Below are 19,983 nucleotides of genomic sequence, written 5' to 3' on the forward strand. Positions count from 1 at the left end.
ACAGACTAAACCAAATTACAAGAAAACAATCTGGCACATTCGGAAGAATCTACCAAAAACCAGGACAAATTGGAATTCTAATACAGAGTGTCAGAATACCTGAGCACTGTGACTGACCCAAAAATGTACTGACTCAGCGAGCACAGCCTCGCCATTGAGAAAGGCCGCCACAGGCAGACCTGTCTCCCTTGAGAAGACAGACTGTACACCCACTGCACACAAAAAGAGGTGGAAACCAAGCTTCACTTTTTAACTACCTACCAACTGTACCAGGACATCAGAGATACAAACTTCCCACTGATTACAAAAACCCTAAAAGATTTTGACAACATGACTAATGACAAAAAACTCCCATATCTGCTGGGGGGAAATACAGCAATGCGCAAACACAGCGGCAAGATTTGTGAGTAGTTGTGATGACAGGAAAAGTACATCCAGTGGAGCACAACTAGCATAAAGACTGTTAATCTGTATCCCTGCACTATCTGCACCACACTGATCTCAGTACATAAACACACTGTATACAAACAGAACAGATACCATTTAAATACTCACTTATTTGTATTTTAAAATGGCAATGTCCACATTGTTCTATTTAGTTTAAGTTATCTACACTCATCTGTATATTTGCTGTATACGCAGCTCAAGATACTATTCTATTCTATTTTAGTATAGAATAGAAAGTGTATTCTTGTCATATATATATAACCAGTACAGGTACATTGGCATTCTTGCCATTCCTTGTCCTTACAGTAACTTATCAGCACTGATCAGTTCCTCATTCCAGTCCTAGGTACTCGGCTAGACATTTAAAGGTGACCAAACAGGCAATTAACTATCCGTGGTCTCACAGTCTATCAATTCTATCAATTTCATCCTCATCTACATAATCTATCCAATCATCCCCTTGATATAGGCAGTGTAATTAAATAACATTCAAGTATACAGTTGTACAGAATCTGTTGTTTTATCTATTGTCTATATCTTGAATTGTTCTTACTTTTTGTGTAAAGATATGTTCCCCATGCCAATAAAGCCCTTTGAATTTAATTGAATCGAGAGACAGAGACACTGTGCTATACATAGGCAAATGTAGAGTCCTGAGGCAAGGAGTTTCTAACACCTAAGGGGGCAGGGAGACATCCCGGCTTAAAACAGATGATAGGATGTGTGTGTGTGTGTGTGTGTGTGTGTGTGTGTGTGTGTGTGTGTGTGTGTGTGTGTGTGTGTGTGTGTGTGTGTGTGTGTGTGAGGTTGCAAGGTATCGGCCTAATACACGTCTCTCCACAGACGGTCCATTGTAGCTGGGCCCTCATCCCGTGCTTGGCCTGGGTGGGGGTATGGGTGTCAATGGGCCATACTGGGTGTAACCAGTTCAAGGTTTGACACCTACAACATTTCTTTCACTTGCAGAGTCCCCACTGCAGACAGGAACTATGAAATATTGTGGCATATTGCCTGGGGTACATCTGTTATCATGCTTTATCTCCAATTCTATAATATGGAACTCATCTAAAACCCTATGCACTATACATGCACAAGAACATGGTTTGTGATAAACCAGTGTATGTATGTCTGATTCCACCTATGGTTATTAAAATGCCTCAACTGCTAGCATCTTATCAGGTTGAATTTAAATAAAATAAAATAAACTTTGAGACAGCACTCCTGAAGGTGCTAAACGCAAACACATAATTACCGAACGGGCCTTCTGGGCCCAGGCCCAGAGGCCCAAGAGCTCAGGGGGCCCTTTACATTTCGTGTCGCATAGTTAAAGGGCTTAGTCATTCATGTCAATAACAGAGCCCCAAAGATCCTGCTGACAATTTGAAGTAATAGCCTATTCACTTTGAAGATGTCACAAGAAAGAAACCATCTTTTTAAGTGAGTGTTTATAGTACTTTCAAGGGGATGAGTACTCCATGCAATATGGGCCCTTCAACTCTTTTGGGGAGAAATCCAAAAAGCAAGTCCTCCCCACAGTGTTGAGGTCCCTCGAGTCAAAATCGAGCTGGCTAAAGCTGCTTTTATTGCGAGTTTTCTCAAATTACCTTCAAAATGGATGTCGTCTCATTGGGCAAATTCAAAAATGTGATAAATGAAATGGGTGGTGGGGGGGGCCCTTTACATGTCTGTGCCCAGGTGCCCATCATTTCATAATCCGTCTATGGCTAAACGATCTGAATGTTAATAGAGAATCAGGCAACCGACAGTATATTGGTTCTCTTAGATAATTAGTGCTGCCTTTGACACGGTTGACCATGACATACTATTGGATTGACCTCACTGGCACTGTTTTAAAGTGGATTAGATCATAATCAGCTGGTCGTGAATACTATGTTGCCCTTGGCACTCACGTCTCTGAACGCCATGCCATATCATACGGAGTCCCCTAAGGCTCAATTCTTGGCCCTTTATTATTTAATCTATACATGATAGCTAGTATTATCAATAAACATAACATTAGCTTCCATCAGTATGCAGATGACACTCATCTATATCTGTCATTAGTACCCGATGCTCACAAGTCTGTCAGCTGCCAACTTGATTGTATGGATGACATAAACTTGTGGATGTCCCAGAACTTTCTGCAACTAAGCAAAGACAAGACAAAGAATATATTTGTTACCCTATCTAGACTGTGAGTCAAAACCACATCAGACATCTAGGAGTTATCTTTGATGGTGATCTAAGTTTCAATAACTGCATCTGCAATGTCTGTAAAACAACATATTTTCACCTAAGATATATTTCTAAGGTCTGTGATACTATCTCCATTGCCGATTGCAAAACAACTCAGACCTACATGCTTTTGTGTCTAGCAGATTTGATTACTGTAATGCACTTTTATCTGGTCTACCCATAAGTCCATGAAAAACCTGCAACGAGTTTAAAATGCTAGATAGATAGATAGATAGAATAACCCCATTATGTCTTTTCTGTTTGTAAAAATTGCGTTTTGAAAATATCTTATACAATAAAGTTTATTATTATTATTACTTCTACTACTACTACTACTACTACTACTACTACCACTACTACTACAGCAACTAGGCCTACTGAGCTACTCTGAGCTTCTCTGATCACTTTAACAAATATTCTTTATTACCTTAGAATGTTTCGTGTTACCTACCTGGACACTAATCCGTGTGGAGGGAGTTTGGGTTCTGGAGGGTGGAGGAGGGTCGGGGTGGATGTTGGTGGCCCACTTAACATATCTCCGCCCCTCGATGGAAGAGCTCCCATGAGGACAGCTCTTTAAAGTGCTCAAACTCCCCGAGGCTGGCGCCTTTTCTTTTTCTTGGAGAAACAAGACGCACAGGCTATTTTTAGCTCCCATTTGGATCGGCTCGTCAACCTGCTTCGGGTTTGTCCTGGTAAATTGCATGAATTCTTTGCACTTATATTCACTAGGCCTACTGTGTTTTTAACGTTGCATGCACTGGGATTGAAAGGGGCGGGCTGTGTGCGTCTCTGGCGAATAAGGCAGGAGCTTTAAAGGCTTTAACCGGTAAAGCAGACAAGATTGTTCAGAACCTTTCGTTTCAATTTGGTCAGGGCCATATTCTTCAAGGAATAAAGGTAAGAGCAAGCATAGAACTCAATGCAACAATCCAAACGGATCTGGCCACTCACCCAAATTACATTAGGGGCTCGAGAATCCAACATAAGGGTGAATGTTGAAAATAACGTCGAGGATTTTGGTCGATATTTGTCAAACCCACATCTATGAGCGACAAACTGTACATATCTCGCTCGCATTGAGACAGGCTTGTATGTAGGTTACACCGTATGTGTCCCCTTTTGTTATTCTATTGCGTGTTTCGGCTGCTGGAACTGCAAGGCATCCGTAGCGAGGACTGGGCTTTAAACATTGCCGAGCACTTGAAAGCCATAGGCTACTGTAACTATCCTGGAAATGCAACCTTGTTTTATACGCGCATCTAGTTTGTCTCTGTTCAGCGCCGTTGTTTATGTCGGCTAATATATTGTGTCAGCTTTAGCATTCGGCCTAATCTAATGGACGGTGGCTAAATTATATTTATGTCGGATCATTGTGCAGTGTGCGGCCTCCTACTGATATCTCCACCACAGTGCAAGCCGGCTGGTGACTAGAGATCCTTCCTGTTCTCGCATCAGTAGCCCCATGAATAGTGCGCAGAAGAAACATAACTAATGCTGCAAATACGTACAGATTAATCAGTCCTGTTATGCATTGCTTTGCCTGATGTCCCATTACTCTGTGTGTGTGTGTGTGTGTGTGTGTGTGTGTGTGTGTGTGTGTGTGTGTGTGTGTGTGTGTGTGTGTGTGGGGGGGGGGGGTTATGATACCATGCGACAGTGACAAATCATGTTGACTTCCTTGCTGTTTCTCAGTGTACTGAGGAAACATGAGTGACAAGGTAAACGTCTCACCTAAAGAGAAGGAGGCTGCAGAGAAGAGAGGGCGTGGGAGACCTCGGAAACAGCCACAAGCCAAAAGTTCTGAGGTAAGTCATACTTTTTAATCTGTGTATTTGGCACCCGGTCTCTCTCTTGAGCCTACCTGCTGCTACACAGTCACAGGTATCAAATTATAATGTAGGCTAGTGACTAAGTCTGGGCTGTCTAATGAATCCCAGCTATTTTGAGTGTGGCTGATCCTCATCTATCCGTCTTGGCACTCGGCGACATGATGATCAGAGCTACATTACCTGTACCTGGCTGATTCACGCAGACCTGTGTAGAGGAACCGGCCCAGAAACAATACACATAGCATGTGGTGTCATGTTGCCGGTTCTGCCATGGATCATCTGGGGCTACAGTGAGTCATCTCACTCTTGCTATGACTAAGACCAAAGAGACATTGGATCTGGATCATTTTGACCAGTCCTCTGCCCTTCGACCGCCACCGTGCGCGGACATCTGTAATGATCTTCCTGTGGTCTGTCGGGTTCATCAAGGATGTGTAATCCGACCGTCTTAAAACACCCCACCCCCTGTCCTCGCCGAGTGGTGGACGCAGGCGGGGAGACGACGCGGAGGCTGGGCCCTGCAGCTGTCACTCACCTGAGGGTGTCGGGGTATTGGATTGCTCGGTTGCTATTAGCTGCAACTGTAAACACACTGGGAAGGTAACAGTAGGCTGCCCTGCCATGTTAGAGCCAGATGTATTAATCATGTTTATTTGCGTTGGATCCATCCATCGCCCATCCTGTCGAAGCATCTATTGGTCTTTGCGTTTTTGTCGTAACCCAATTTAGCTTCCTACTGTTTGATATGTCATAATGTGTGAATACGTGAGAAGAGGAGGAAAGATCCGCACACTGATTTCTCCCGGTCCACTTTATTGAGAGTATCGCAACGTTTCGACCCTTAGGTCTTCATCAGGCAACTTCAAAGCTTCAAATGACAGGTAGCAGGTATATATAGGCTGAGAGCCTGTGACATCACATCTGACATCATGTGCCAGTCAATTAGGCTAAAAGGTGCAGTTAGAGGCTGCACATATATAAACACATAAAAATGACATTATGAATAGCCTATATACATCCATCTAGATACAGATACAAAAAACGGATACAAAAAAGATAATAGGGACTTATCACAGTGCAATGAATAGGCCTACAACAATGTAGGCTACACCGTTTGGAGAGTGAACGCACCAACCACCAGTTCACAGAAAGGGCTTAATGTCAAACTCCTCATTAATTCCCTTAGGTGACATGGTATTGAGTTTATATATCCAGTAGGTCTCACGCTGGAGGAGCTTTCCCTCCAAGTAATAATGTGTGAATATCCATGCGCGTAATGTGCAGTTGCCTGACTATGTGTACACAGTCCTGTCCAGTCCAGAAATTCTATATGAATACTGTTTCTTCATTTTTTTATTAGCTGCCCCAGACTAATTCTGGTTTTGGAGCTCGTTACATTACATTCAATAGAACTTGGCAACCTGTGGCTATGACCACCTGTTAGTCTTAAAGTAGCAACGGGTGTCAGTTCCACCGACCTTGAACGGTGTAATGGAGTCTTTGTGTGGCTTAATAACAAAGTCTCTCGTGCAGGAAACTGTTTGTTGCTGTACATCACATTACACATGAGCATGGGTGATGAAACATCCAAAACATCCTGGAACGCAACTACGGATAGATGCATCTCGGTGCTATACAGTGTTAAGTTTACTGTCATGCACGTCCCTTGACTGTTGTTGACGTGGTTTTTGCTGTTTGCCTGAACGTTTCCCCAACGTTTCCCAGGAGCCCAGTGGGTCCCCGACTCCCAAGAGGCCCAGGGGAAGGCCGAAGGGCAGCAAAAACAAGACATCCACCAAGGGCAAGGTAAGTAAACACTGCAGGCCCGTTTTGATATCTGAGAGAGGAGAGGGGGGATCTGCTGGTGTAGGCATAGTAACCATCCTGCTAAAACCATGACTGACACTGGTCCTAATGTTGCCGGTTAAGGTAGACTACAGTCAGAACTAGATGGAATGCCTTTTTTTTGGGGGGGGGGGGGCTACCAGCTCATGACCTCCCCCGCTAACTTAGCTTCAGACAGTGTTAGCTGTAACCAAAAGTAGAAATAAACAAGATTATTAGATCCTGAGCTTGGATTTTCAAAGGACCGTTTTGTCCCCCATGACGGTTAATGACCTTTTTTTTTTTTTATCACTGCAATAGCTAACCCCATCCGGTTAAGAGGAAGTCCTGTTGTTATATTTGATTTACAGCTTAACTGCAATTTAACCCCGCCCCCCCCTCCCTCACCCAGCAAGTGTCAAAAATAGCAAAGCCAGAGCTTCCCTTTGTAAGATCTTGGGTTTACTGGCTGTTTAAAGAGACGCTCACTTTTGGTTAATTCCCCCAGACTTCCTGTCCTCCAGCTTCCTGTAGCTTGCCATGCACAGTGTGGTGCAGGTGCAGAGGCCGCAAGACTGTTTCCAAGCTGACACTACACCCCCCCCCCCCCCTCCAGCACACAGTCCTAGTTCTTTTCTCCCTGTCGTCGCCATAGCAACAGCTGATTTCTCCTTCGCTCCTCTAAAGCACCATGTCCTAGATGCTGTGTGTGTGCGTGCGTGCATGCGCGCATACATGCGCGTGCGTGTGGGGTGGGGGGGGGAATGTATACATGCACGTGGGTTTATGTGGGGGGATAGATAGGGCTGCTGCTAGCTCGTCTCCTGCCCATTTTTACCAGCTGTCTCTGAGCCTCAGACCAGGTGGCCAGCGAACTGGAGTGCCCTGTGTGCAGTTCCTGTCGGCCTCCCAGATAATAGCCAATGAACCCGATGCCCCCTCGGCAGGCCGTCTCATCACAGAGGTGTCGCTGCCCTCTAGTGGCTGTAAAAAGAAGGTGGTCCTTGTGCAGGGATGATTGACTCTACTGTGCTGCTGTGTCTGTTTCCACAGAAGGCTCCGGCAGCCTCGTCTGCGGGAATGAAACGCAGGGGAAGACCTAAGAAAGAGGTGAGCGTTACCGTCGACTGTACTTGGTCATATTGATACAATCGTGATTGATCTCGAATGACATTATGTTATCGTTATGGTAAAACGCATCGTTGAAGCTAAGGAGGTTTCCCAGGCATCCCTTTCAGGATTGGTTTCCATTCTCTCGCACGCTCTGTCGGTAATTTAGAGCGACCGCTTAAGTTTGATGTTTCGATGATATAACATTCATATGACGTTCTAGTTTAGCATAATTTGGTTATAAATGTATCCAAGATGAGTCCCAGTAGGGGAATGTTGCTTTCTTAAGTGAAAGTTTCCTCTCTCCTCTGCTTCCTTCCTCTCAAGAAGGATTCAGTCTTTACTCATCGCTGCTATTTGGTTTCCATCCATATGCTCACTTTCAACTGCCGGCCAAAATCCCACAGTCCTTAGTCACACAGAGCCCATGAATACTTCCACAGACTAGGTAGTAATTGGACCTACACAGGGTTGTAGGCACAGTATATTGTATTTGTATGCTTTTTATTATCCTGCTTAAAGTGTCCATCAAGTAAAACAAGTTTTAGTACTATCATGTAGCAAGAAACTGTGGTGGTTTTGTTCTAGTATGTGTGAGTGGTTGGGGAATCCAAGCCTGCTTTGAGTTAGTCATACAGTGGAATGACCTGTAGTAACCGATCCAACTAGGCTTGGTTTTTATGAATGAAAACTTGGGGAGCAGTGGGAGGATGTGAGAGTTTGAGGAGGGAGGGGAGGAGAGGTGGATGTCTCACTGTGACTCACCTCTCACATGAATCACTACAGATGGCCTGGTCTTCTTGGGGACTTCACATTGCTTTTGTTTATCACTAATTTCTCCACTTTGTCTAGCAAGGGCACTTAGTATGTGGGTACTGGGTACACAATTTCAAAACGGTCCTTTTTGTTGAGACCTAATCGACTGGAGACTTTTATTGGAGTGAAACATGTTTGACCTGTATTTGATTTTTCAGGAGAAGGAGGAAAAAGCATCGCAGGAGTCGTCTGAGGAAGAGGAGGAGGAAGAGGAAGAGCAGTAACTTGCAACCCCACGCTACCTCACTCAACATACTGACTTCCTGTTAAGCAGAGTTGGGCTGAATCTGCAACACCAGTGCCACCCAACTCCTCCACTGTCCACTTCCTGCCTTTCTAGCCAAAGGAGGATCAACACAGTCCACCACGTCTGTCTGCAGCAGCACTGGATAAACTACGGACCTTTCACAAAACGATCTTATCAAAGGATCACCAGACAGGTGACCGTTCTCTCTCTCTCTATCTCTGTCTGTCTCTCTCTCTCTCTCTCTCTGTCTTTGTATTTATCCATCTGTCTCTCTCTATCAATCTGGCTCTCTCTGTCTCTCTCTCTTTCTCTCTCTCTATCTGTATGTTGTGGTATTTGCAAGTCTTTTATACTGGACAAAAGTATGCTCTGATGAGATTTTGGACCTTCAAAAGACAGTGTGCGTAGGACATTTTCTCCGCTTCATGTAACTAATTTGTTTTCCATATACCCCATATCTAAGCTGGTAGGACATATATACTTTCTCCATGTTTTATACTGGACAAAGGTGGATTTTACCTATGCTTGCTGTTTTGTTCTGTGTGTTTGTATGTGAAGTGGTTAATCTATCCCTTACACCTACTTATGGGTGGAGGAGCTGATCTCCAGGATCTATTAGTATGAGATTAAAATAGCTGATTATAGAAATATTATCCATGTCTAATTTCTGTAACAACTGACCCCTCCCTTGGTGATCCTTCGCTAGTGCAGAATAGAATTGTCCCTTTCCCTCCCCAGAACTGTCCTTCCTCTGTCGTGGCTCCTCCCTCCTCCCGTGGGCTCCACTGGGAAGAGGCTTGTGTAAAAGTGTTGCTGTTCATTCTCAAAGATGGAGTCAGATCCCAACTGACCTGTTTGTTATCCTGTTCCTCTGAGTCATAAAACACACCATCAGAAACCGGAGACAGTATGCCCATTTTGCTTAGACGACAACTCGACATGATGGTAGTAGTTTCGTGGGTTGACAACGGCTGGGCAGGCAACGAGTTGGGAGAAAACGTGTCTCTCATCACATCAGGGAGCTTTAATGAACTCGGCCGTTCTCTTTACTGCTCTACAGTTGTAGTTTCTGCAGTGCCCGGTAGTCGGTTCAGGATGTTGAAGCAAACTGTGGTTGGGAAAACTCTTGAGTCTAGTTGTTACAGAGAGGCCACTGTCAATGTTACCCCGCTGCAGTGTACAATAGTCATTCCATTTCAGCTCTCGCTGCTTTCCATACCTAGTCCCCTCTGTATCATCACCTGGTACAGGACATTGATGTACTCCTCGTTGTCTTTGAGGATACGGTGTCTGCTGTCTGCTTCAGAAAAACAGTTTGTCTTGTTCGTGTGTGTTGCTCTGTGTCAGGGAACTCTATATCACAGTCCAATTACTGGGTTTTCTCCTCAAACCTAAGCTGCTACAACCTCAGTTATAAACCCGGAAAACTGCAAGAGGGCCAGACAGGCCCTGGAATCACATACCTCACGCAACAACGGCTGACTTAACCATATTATTACATTCAACTGGTTCCAATTGTACAATGTAACCTCTGACAAGAGTGTGAGAGATGTCTGTATTACATAGTTGATGTATTTTTTTGTCTTTTTTTAATCTGACTGTAATTAGGTATTCTGAGATGACTGCGTAGCTTGTGAACGTGTGCTCACACACACACACCGCTGAGCTCTTCTGGTTTTTGAATAGAGCTAACAGACAGGTTGGTCAAACGTGCGGGAGTCAGGGAGACCTGTCAGCTTTCAAACTGTGTTCGCTGACTGTGGTAGAATAGCAGGTGTGTTTTTTCCGTTTAAGAAATTCTCTTCTGGTGCACTGAAATGTTTGCTTGGTTCAGATTTTCATGGACAAATGTTGTTTTGTGTGTGTGCGTGTGTGTGTGTTTAGTGACAAAGACAGGGCGCTCTATCGAAGTTGTTAGTCTGTCATAGGCCTTGGTGTATTTAGCACAGGGTTCTTCCCCATGTTGGACTATGGTCATTTCATAATTCAATCAACTGTTATGACAATGTACAGTACCCCCATGTACCAGCATCATGTATGTTCATTTATATAAAGTCAATGGGATGGGGTCATTCTTTTTAATGTACACCGTCTATAAATGTACAATGTCTATATTTCTATGCTGCCCTATGACAATTTGTATCCAGAAATGGTCAATAAATACAAGAATTTATTCTTTGTCTTTTCTTGTTCTGAATCCTCTTCACTTGCTACAAACTGTAAGCTATTAGCTGTAATACGATGTGCTATTTGCCATCAGGGACCAACAACTGCAAAAATCTCTTCAGTGCCTCACACCTTAGAGAAGAGCCCATGGCAAACAGCTTGGCAAAATAGTGCCATTTTATTGTATTTGCATAACATCTTGCATCCAAACCATTCACAAAAAAGTCTATGTACTCTGCTTGCTTTAATAAGATAAATAACTCCATCAGCGCTTGAGAAGCAACATCAGTAACCCCTTAAAGTCTAGACATGGTGTGCAAATCCTTGATAACAGTGCTGTCAGATTTACATTTCAAGTTCACATTTTCATCTTTAAAGCAAGACAACAAAAAAAGGGCCGTCGTACCTTTAGACCGGGCTGGTCAATTCGGAAGTGTAGATGACTATTACATGACCTTCAAGTAGGCGGGCGTTTGTCCACCCCTTATAGTACAGCATAATATAATATACACAATTAAGGAGAAAGTTCACTAGCTCCTCTGCACAAGACAAGACCTGCTGAAATGTTTATCAAGTGGATTCTAACATGAACAAGAACAATGATGTCAATGTATGGTGGAGGTCTTAAATATTTTTCCTACATTCATACTTAATGTATGCATGGCCAGCAGGGTCAGAGTAACATGGGAGTAACGAGTATACTTTTGATAGAGACAGAGTGTCTGAGGGCTCCTGAGTACTACCATAGTCAGGCTAATGGCATTCTACTCAAAGGTTTGTCTGCTCACGGGGCAGTCACTCTAGTGCCACGCTTTCCAGACAGGATGTATTTAGGGTAGTAGTCAGAGATGAATGGTGGGAGGAGAGGTAGGCCAAGCCTGGTTCCAGATCTGGGTTGTCATGCCATACACGAGAGTCATAAGAGTTGGCTGAAGCACAATTTCACCTAGGGCTAGATAGGGGTGGCTGGTTGACTAGCCTAAATACATTCACTGGCCAAAAGGAGACAAGGGCAGGGACATGAGACATGTTACCTAAGACACAAGTAAAGTAAATAATATTTTCTCTTTCATCGCCTCTTCATCAGAGATCTAAGCACTAGGGAGGTTCAATTTAACAGCAAGAAACAAGACAGGACAAAATACTATTGTAAGGGCTGGCACACTTTCTGTGTCACATTCATAGCATGGCGTTGGCTGGCGAGATACAAAGGAAATGTACACAGGACAAACCAGCAGAGCAGAAGAAGAGCAAGACGCATAACCGCTCACGGCTTTCACACAAGACCGAGCCGTGGATGTCCTCCCTAGCTCACCGGAGAGCAACGCTAGTCCTCAGGGGCCTGGCCTCTGTCACGGCTGAAATGCTGCGCGGGACACTTCATTCAGCCGTTCATATTGTCACAGCTTGTGAAGAGCTCTCACTCCTGGCTTAGCACATCTCATTCAGCCACTGATTGAAAGAAGGACAGAAAGAGTTTATACTTGACTAGACCCTTAGGACTGGAGATGTCTGTCTGTCAATACACATTTAAGGCAGTCTAGGGCACAGTGCCACTGTAAACTGTGTCTTTGGACGAATTATACCACTTTAGTTTCTGTAACGCCAATATCATTGCACACAAAAGAACGGCTTAAAAAAGTTGAATAAATAAACTCAAATAAATAATCTCCAAATGTCAACCAATATGCTTTGATGACAGTGATTACTGCAGCTATACAGGCACACAGGATTGGCATCAGAGCTTCAACAGTGGAGAGGAGGACGATGACGATGATGAAGATGATGATATAAAGGCATGACCACAGGCTAGGCTGTTCCCTGGTGCATACTTTTCCTTAAGGGTGTCCTGACTGACGTCTCTGGCCTAGGGTTATCCCTCCTGACCAGTAGTCTGGTGTCATACTCATGCGTTGATGTCTTTTTTCAGCAGGGGGCGTCGCTGCTGATAAGCCCTCGCCCATCCCTGCACCACCTGTAGACACAAAGAGACATGGCGAGTGTGAGCATGCTTACTGGTTTCACTGCATTATCAAAACCAGAGACTAAAAAGCTTCAGTGACTAGGCTACGAACAGCCAGAGTAGACTGCCTACAGTGTATGAAGGGCCAACATCGCCCCCTAGCGTTAGTCGAAACACTGCACCAAAAGCAGCTTTCTGAGGTTCTGTTCAATGCAGCATCACCTAGGCTGCATTCAAAACAGGCCGGGCGGGAGGCAATTGGCCACCCAAGGCAAAATAACGACAGTGAGCCCGGCAAGTTGTTGAGCGGGGGGGGGGGGGCTACCAGACAATTCCGATCGAGAGATTAGTTGCACAGCGGAAATTACATCACATCACGCGAGTTGTGACAGCTGTGGACGAATGTCACTTTATGGACTGCGATGGATGTGGGCAAATTTCAAGGCGCAATGTTATGACAAAAGTGATATGTCGCAATTGTATGGAATTCCAACCAGTTTGGAATTCCAACCAGTCCAATCAGCGTCCTTCCAATTAGGGATGTAATCAATTAATCGAAAATCGATGAGGATCGTTAAGGATTTATTCGATAATGGGATTTTACTCGATATAGGATTGTGTACCGTAACTCCTCTAATAGTGGCCGGGGCCTTTATTTACTGAGCTGCAGAGAGCCCCAGGCCTTTATTGGAGGTAGGCGTATATTAGAGGCAGGCCTTTATTTCTTAAAATTAAACTCTCATGGACATAATGAAAATATGCCCTGTGTCATCCAACAAAACAAATCAAAGAGGTCTACCGGTATGTAAACAGAAAGTGAAAGTTTAGTGGAAGTGGCTACGCACACTCTGAGGGACAACGCCACAAAAACTGTAAATGTATACTGTATAACCAGACAACGTTTGGTGATAATTTACCTTTCTTTGTAGCTCAAAACAATTCCTGTTTTCAAATCTAGCGGCGATGGGTTGGTTTTAAACTGGGTTTCTAATTTGGACGATAGCACTGCAATTTGGAATCCTGGAGGGGGGCTGCGTTAACTCCCATTCCACCAACTTCTATGGACAGTAATGTTGGTACAGTGATATGGAATTCTAATACAATGACGAGGCATCGCCAAGCAATATTTTCAGGGAGACACTTCACGGAATTCATAGTGATGATTTGTGGTCGTTTTTATATAACTAAATATGCACATAACAAGCAGAAAATATGAAGGTACACTCTATGAGCTAAGCGCAGTTCATCCTTCTGCTTTCTCGATGCAGACGCTCAGCCAGCACCGGGAGCTGAAGCTGCAGCCCTGCGTAATGTCTCAGCCATGGCTCTTCTTTTGGGCGAGCAGTACGCAGCTGCTCCTGCTATTGGCAACATGGACATGGAGGTTGAGAACTTTGTACACCACATGCCCCCACAACTGGATACAAATCCGGAAGACTGGTGGAACGTTAACTCCACAAGATTCCCCAGATTGACACAGTTAGCACACCAGTACCTCTGCATTCCTGCGACATCAGTGCCATCGGAGAGGGTATTTTCTAACGCTGGACTGCTTGTTACCAGGATCCGCTCCCGACCATGGATGTATTACTAACTCACACCCGAACACGTCGACATGCTGATCTTCCCTAACAAGAACAAGTAAGCCGCTAAATGTCAGATGTGAAGATTTCGTTAGAATAACATAATAATTCGTTCTGTTACAGTTACCAAGTTCATTTTGGAGGAATGTTAAGTTAATGTTTTATTTTCATTTTAATAACCTAATTCCTAATGTTGAGAAAGGAATAAAACTGATTGAGGAATGTTGATGAGAATATAATAAAAACGAATTTTATTATTATTATTAATATTATTATAACATTTTTATTGAATTAATCGATTAACTGATCGTTCACATTACCAATTATCGATAAAGAAAAATGCCTAAAATTGACATCCCTACTTTCAATGCGATGACGGAATTAAACTGCGCAAAGTGATTGGTTAGGGGACGAACTAATCACTTGAGGGCTCCCTCTTTGGCAACGCCCATCTGGGAAAACAGCTGCAACAGGAGCCTGTTCAGACTGAATAATGAAGTGAAACGAAATGGTGATTCAGTCTGAGCGTCAGGCTTGTCATCCCAGTCATCCAATAAGAACAAGCGCCACCCCAGCAGTCACAGCATTACAGAACGGCGGTACCTTAGTATCCTCCTCCTTCCATAACATCTCCTGCTCCGCTTCGTTCAGCTCCTCCGAGGGGTCGTAGGTGTAAACTGGTAACAACTGGTGTCGAAGTCTGTCAAGCCTGAGAGACGCCACAGGAAAGGGTTTTACATATGGACTAATGGTAAATGGACTGCACTTTTATCCAAAACGCCTCACAATGGCCTCTCGTTCACACACAAACATTCACACACCAATGGCGGCAGCTGCCATGCAAGGTGCTAGCCTGCTCATTGGGAGCAATTTGGGGTTCAGTGCCCAAGGACACTTCGATATGTGGACAGGAGGAGCCGGGATTTGAACCGCCGACCCTACGATCATTGGACGACCCGCTCCACCTCCTGAGACACAGCCGCCCCTAACTTAGTGAAGGTAGCCTAGCCGCAGTTTTACGAGTTGTAGAATAAACAGACCTCACCTTCGCTTCTTGCGTATGTACATCACCTGCAGCCAAAGATGGGAGCATGTTAAGATCAGATGACTTAAAATAGGCAAACATTACATACAGTAGGGTTTATGATGACCAACACCTTAGGTTACAGAGAGGCCTAGTGAGCAATATAGCAAGTAGTCAGCACTCTGATCCCCTCCATACATCCATCAGCCATCCATCCACCTATTGTTGTAGAATTTCTCATTCAATATGGGTTAAGAAGCAAAACAGTTCATCAGAGTTACCAGAATGTATTCATCCAAGGATAGATACAAACACTCAAGAGTGGCTTCTTGTCAAGCAACCTGCAGTAAGGCTGGTTAGTTGAGAGAGCGCCCAATGCAATCTGTGCTTCACAATTTAACCAGAAGATGTGCAACTCCCTGTCCACCATCCATCCATCCATCCATCCTCCCCATCATAACATGGATGCTAGCCTAGCCACTCACCACAGCTGCGGCTATCCCGATGATGGTGATGAGGAAAAAGGGCACCAACACGTAGCCGACCGCTGCGTCCCCGTCGATGGCCGGGGGCTGGGTGGTGCTGTTCATTGCATATGTCTGAGGACGAGGTGGGACAGGGGTACGGGGTGGGGTGGGGGGCTGTCCCGGTGGGGCTTCTTCTTCTACAGATGGCTAACTCCCTGCTGGAGGCAGCAGGAGCGTGGCAGTCCTCTGGTTTCCTCCCTGTTCTTGGGGCCTCATCCTCCTCGTTCATGTGACTTCCACATGGTCTCTCCCCCTTCCCTAATCAGTGTGAAATCTGCTGGAGGGAAGCAGAGGGAAAGGAATTTGCACATGGTTTGGCATAGATGTATTCACACTGGGTTATAATACACAACTCAGAAATAACAGCATTTTTTAAATCCTGTCTGGTATTAGAAAACGCCATTTCTTTTTGAAAGACAAATTAAGGTCATCAGTGTAAAGAGTGAATGTGCGCATACATGCATATTAGACGTACTATCCACATCTCATCTGCATCCACATCTCATCTGCATCATTAGCTCACCATCTTGAATCTGGAACGTTAGCTAGTCTTTATTTTTTGTCATCATGCTCGTTAACCTTGCATTGGATCATTCCAAAGGGCTTCCTCAATCTAAATCCTGGTCCAAATGTGTCCATCACTGCTTCAGCAAAGGCAACACATCTGTCAAGTGATAGTTATGACTGCTAGCTGTAGTCACATTTGGACTGCTAACTTACATGATGACCTAAATTAGATCATGTGAGCTAATCGACAATGTGCACATTCACAAGGTACAAGGCGGCCAGGCAGGCAAGAAGGCACTCTCCTAGCTAATCTAGTCCACGCATTAATGCAGGGATCCGTCTATTTGCTGGAATTGCACTAAGTAGGTTAAATATTTACAATTTCGTGGTCAAGTTATTTAACGCGGGTAAATTATATATTTTCATTACCATCGAATAGCTCCACAGTCGACGGTAATTTGACACTCACCGTCGGTCAGTCGTTGCGTTTCCCCTGAACAGTCCGTTACCAACCAGGAAGTAAACAAATGTTGCATGTTTTGATTGACAGGGCTGGAGGTGGAGCGAAGCTGGTTTTCAACCAATGAAATATCTGTGGAACCGTAGGAGGTGCAGTAGTAGCTACTAGTGGTGCAGATCAATCCTAACAGAAATATGACTCATATCCTACCACAAGATTTAAGATTCAAGATCCGTTTAGTTAGCCATGTATATGATTCACACATACTAGGAATTTGACTACGGTTAAGGCATACGCTGTTGCAGACGACACAGGACGGGGTGCAGGACAGGACAGGGTTACGGGTAGAGCAAAGACATTGCAAATGCAATACCACTGATTTTATTGCTGCCATAATTTGACACCCGTCTTGTTCGCTCAATCTTCTTTACGAGAAATTGAGTAGACTGACCTAGAATGTGGAGTCTGACTTAGACCGCGTCCCGTGCATTAGTCTACTGACGATTATTTACTCTACACTAGATGTCGCCAATTCTCCATACACCTGAGGTGCAGAGCTGCACTCAAAGGTGAGGACTTCGACTTGGTTGTCAGGTCAGGGTCAGTGACACCTACTGTACATCTAGTAGGTCAGCGTATGACATCTCTATGAACCCTAAACACTCCAGATCATTGTCAGGGACACACTGTGTAGACTACCTGATGTAGGCCTAAACCAGGGATTTATTTTAAGCATAAATGCCAGATGGAAGGACAGATCTCAATCTTCAGAATCAGAATCTGTTTATTGCCATGCAGTTTTTCATTGTACTAGAAATTTGCTTTCGGTCGTGGTGCATAACATTGAGACAACATTGGACAGGGTGCAGGGATGAGACAGGACAGTGCAAAGGGCGAGTACAAAATGCTAGTGCAAGAAAGGATAAGCTAAGAAAAAGAACAGTATACAAAAGGTAGTGCAGTCAGTGTATATACAGTGAGTGTGCAGAGTGTAATGTGTAAGTGAGTGTGTGTATAGGTATGTGGGACGTGATGTGTGAGTGCGGTACGTCTTACATACGAAGAGATTATGGCCGGGGTGGGAGGGGTCAGCTGCAATCTTCCTGACCCGCTTCAGGGTCCTGGAGTTGTGCAGGACCAGGAGGGAGGGCAGGATGCAGCCGATCACCTTCTCGACTGATTGGAAGACACGCTGCAGTCTGGCCCTGTCCTTGGCTGTAGCGGTGGAGTACCAGATGGTGATGGAGGAGGTGAAGATGGACTCGATGATGGAGGTGTAGAAGAGTACCATCATTTCCTTTCGTAGTCCAAATTTCTTCAGCTGGCTCAGGAAGTGGAAGGAGTCAACAGTGGACACTGGGGTGTCATTCAGTGTGATGGGGGGAGGGCTGGTTTCTTTTTAAAGTCTACGATCATCTCCACTGTCTTGAGATCGTTAAGCTCCAGGTTGTTTTGGCCACACCAGGACAGCAGCTGGTCGACCTCCCACCTGTAGGCAGACTCGTCTCCCTCAGAGATGAGACCGATGAGGGTGATGTCGTCTGCAAACTTCAGGAGCTTGACAGACGTACAGCTGTTGGTGTACAGGGAGAAGAGTAGGGGGGAGCCCTAGAACGCAGCCCTTGGGGGAGCCAGTGCTGATGGACCTGGAGTCGGAGATGTTTTTGCCCAGCTTCACGTGTTGAAAGTAAAGTAGCCTACTATGTTTAGGCAGGCAAATCACAGCGTATAGATCTCCATGTGTTTAGAGTATGGAGACAGAATCATAGTAGCCCTCCATGTGAATTTCAGTAGGCCTACGGGGTTTCGATACAGATGGATTTGGTGGCAGTCTACAGTTTGATGATTGGATTCCAAAGCATTTCTGTCTTTCCAGGAAAAAGATGGAAAACACGGCCAGTCCATTTCAGACCAGCTCTCGTTGTGCAGCTCTCATTCCTCCCTCCCTCCTGCTCTCTCTCCTCCCTCCTGCTCTCTCTCTCCCTCCCACTCTCTCCTCCCTCCCGCTCTCTTCCCTCCTGCTTTCTCTCCTCCCTCTCTCTCTCTCTCCTCCCTCCCTCTCTCTCTCCTCCCTCCCACTCTCTCCTCCCTCCCTCTCTCTCCTCCCTCCCGCTCTCTCCTCCCTCCTGCTTTCTCTCCTCCCTCCCTCTCTCTCTCCTCCCTCCCACTCTCTCTCCTCCCTCCCTCTCTCTCCTCCCTCCCACTCTCTCTCCTCCCTCCCTCTCTCTCCTCCCTCCCTCTCTCTCTCCTCCCTCCCACTCTCTCTCCTCCCTCCCTCTCTCTCCTCCCTCCCGCTCTCTCCTCCCTCCTGCTTTCTCTCCTCCCTCCCTCTCTCTCCTCCCTCCCACTCTCTCTCCTCCCTCCCTCTCTCTCTCCTCCCTCCCACTCTCTCCTCCCTCTCTCTCTCCTCCCTCCCACTCTCTCTCCTCCCACCCTCTCTCTCCTCCCTCCCTCTCTCTCTCCTCCCTCCCTCCCTCTCTCCTCCCTCCCGCTCTCTCCTCCCTCCTGCTTTCTCTCCTCCCTCCTGCTCTCTCTCCTCCCTCCCGCTCTCTCTCCTCCCTCCCTCTCTCTCTCCTCCCTCCCTCTCTCTCTCCTCCCTCCCTCTCTCTCTCCTCCCTCCCACTCTCTCTCCTCCCTCTCTCTCTCCTCCCTCCCTCTCTCTCTCCTCCCTCCCGCTCTCTCCTCCCTCCTGCTTTCTCTCCTCCCTCCTGCTCTCTCTCCTCCCTCCCACTCTCTCTCCTCCCTTCCTCTCTCTCTCCTCCCTCCCACTCTCTCTCCTCCCTCTCTCTCTCCTCCCTCCCTCTCTCTCTCCTCCCTCCCGCTCTCTCCTCCCTCCTGCTTTCTCTCCTCCCTCCTGCTCTCTCTCCTCCCTCCCACTCTCTCTCCTCCCTCCACACTGGATTCTGCAGCACCAGTGCCCCACCCCACCCTCACTCAGCTCTGGTGGAAAACAGAGACTAGGCTCTCTGAAAACAGATGGCTCCCTGGAGAAAGGGCTGCAAGATACACAACAATATTAGATCATGTGATGACTGATAATTACTGTAATACCAGGAACTACGGGCACACATGAAAAGAGAGAGAGGCTGGGGGTTGAACAATTCTCTGTTGGAAGGGAGGAGAACAAACAATGTCAAATTAGTGAGAATGGTGGGTTAGTCAACTGCATCCAGAGGTGGAGATGTGTGGAGATGGAGATTGTATTACCAGCGTTAGTGATGCATTTCCATTGGTCACACTTA

The 19,983-nt window shown here is 45.7% G+C and overlaps 2 protein-coding genes across 5 annotated transcripts; one reads left to right on the forward strand and one right to left on the reverse strand.

Annotated features, from left to right (window-relative positions):
- The first annotated feature begins 3,268 nt into the window (after positions 1 to 3,268).
- On the forward strand, positions 3,269 to 8,883 carry hmga1a (high mobility group AT-hook 1a). 2 transcript variants are annotated; one of them, XM_084461657.1, is made up of 5 exons: positions 3,269 to 3,377; positions 4,378 to 4,490; positions 6,240 to 6,320; positions 7,392 to 7,448; positions 8,423 to 8,883. In XM_084461657.1, exons 2-5 carry the CDS (start codon positions 4,392 to 4,394, stop codon positions 8,486 to 8,488), a joined length of 303 nt encoding a protein of 100 aa, XP_084317783.1. In that variant the 5' UTR covers positions 3,269 to 3,377; positions 4,378 to 4,391; the 3' UTR covers positions 8,489 to 8,883. The 2 variants fall into 2 exon arrangements, with proteins under 2 accessions (XP_084317783.1, XP_084317782.1); XM_084461656.1 differs by lacking the exon at positions 3,269 to 3,377 and adding an exon at positions 3,556 to 3,582.
- Positions 8,884 to 10,952: 2,069 nt separating this feature from the next.
- Positions 10,953 to 16,786, reverse strand: smim29 (small integral membrane protein 29). Of its 3 annotated transcripts, XR_014630357.1 has the most exons (6): positions 16,751 to 16,786; positions 15,733 to 16,051; positions 15,269 to 15,294; positions 14,827 to 14,932; positions 12,510 to 12,652; positions 10,953 to 12,129 (listed from the first exon to the last, which is right to left on the reverse strand). XR_014630357.1 is itself a non-coding variant. In XM_084435803.1 (5 exons), exons 2-5 carry the CDS (start codon positions 15,835 to 15,837, stop codon positions 12,584 to 12,586), a joined length of 306 nt encoding a protein of 101 aa, XP_084291929.1. In that variant the 5' UTR covers positions 15,838 to 16,051; positions 16,751 to 16,786; the 3' UTR covers positions 10,953 to 12,583. The 3 variants fall into 3 exon arrangements, 2 of the variants coding, with proteins under 2 accessions (XP_084291929.1, XP_084291930.1); XM_084435803.1 differs by having other exon boundaries at positions 10,953 to 12,652; XM_084435804.1 differs by having other exon boundaries at positions 10,953 to 12,652; positions 15,733 to 16,048; positions 16,751 to 16,785.
- Positions 16,787 to 19,983: the final 3,197 nt, after the last annotated feature.

This window comes from Borostomias antarcticus, assembly GCF_949987555.1.
Source record: "Borostomias antarcticus genome assembly, chromosome: 3".
NCBI classification, from domain to species: Eukaryota; Metazoa; Chordata; class Actinopteri; order Stomiiformes; family Stomiidae; genus Borostomias; species Borostomias antarcticus.

Bases quoted from the DNA above. Each gene is read 5' to 3' on its own strand.
- smim29 (XM_084435803.1), bottom strand. From the start codon at position 15,837: ATGAACAGCACCACCCAGCCCCCGGCCATCGACGGGGACGCAGCGGTC. The intron at 14,933-15,268 runs GTGAGGTCTGTT...GGCGTCTCTCAG, and splicing joins TACATACGCAAGAAGCGAAG to GCTTGACAGACTTCGACACC. The intron at 12,653-14,826 runs GTACCGCCGTTC...TTGTGTCTACAG, and splicing joins GGAAGGAGGAGGATACTAAG to GTGGTGCAGGGATGGGCGAG.
- hmga1a (XM_084461657.1), top strand. From the start codon at position 4,392: ATGAGTGACAAGGTAAACGTCTCACCTAAAGAGAAGGAGGCTGCAGAG. The intron at 4,491-6,239 runs GTAAGTCATACT...AACGTTTCCCAG, and splicing joins CACAAGCCAAAAGTTCTGAG to GAGCCCAGTGGGTCCCCGAC. The intron at 6,321-7,391 runs GTAAGTAAACAC...CTGTTTCCACAG, and splicing joins AGACATCCACCAAGGGCAAG to AAGGCTCCGGCAGCCTCGTC.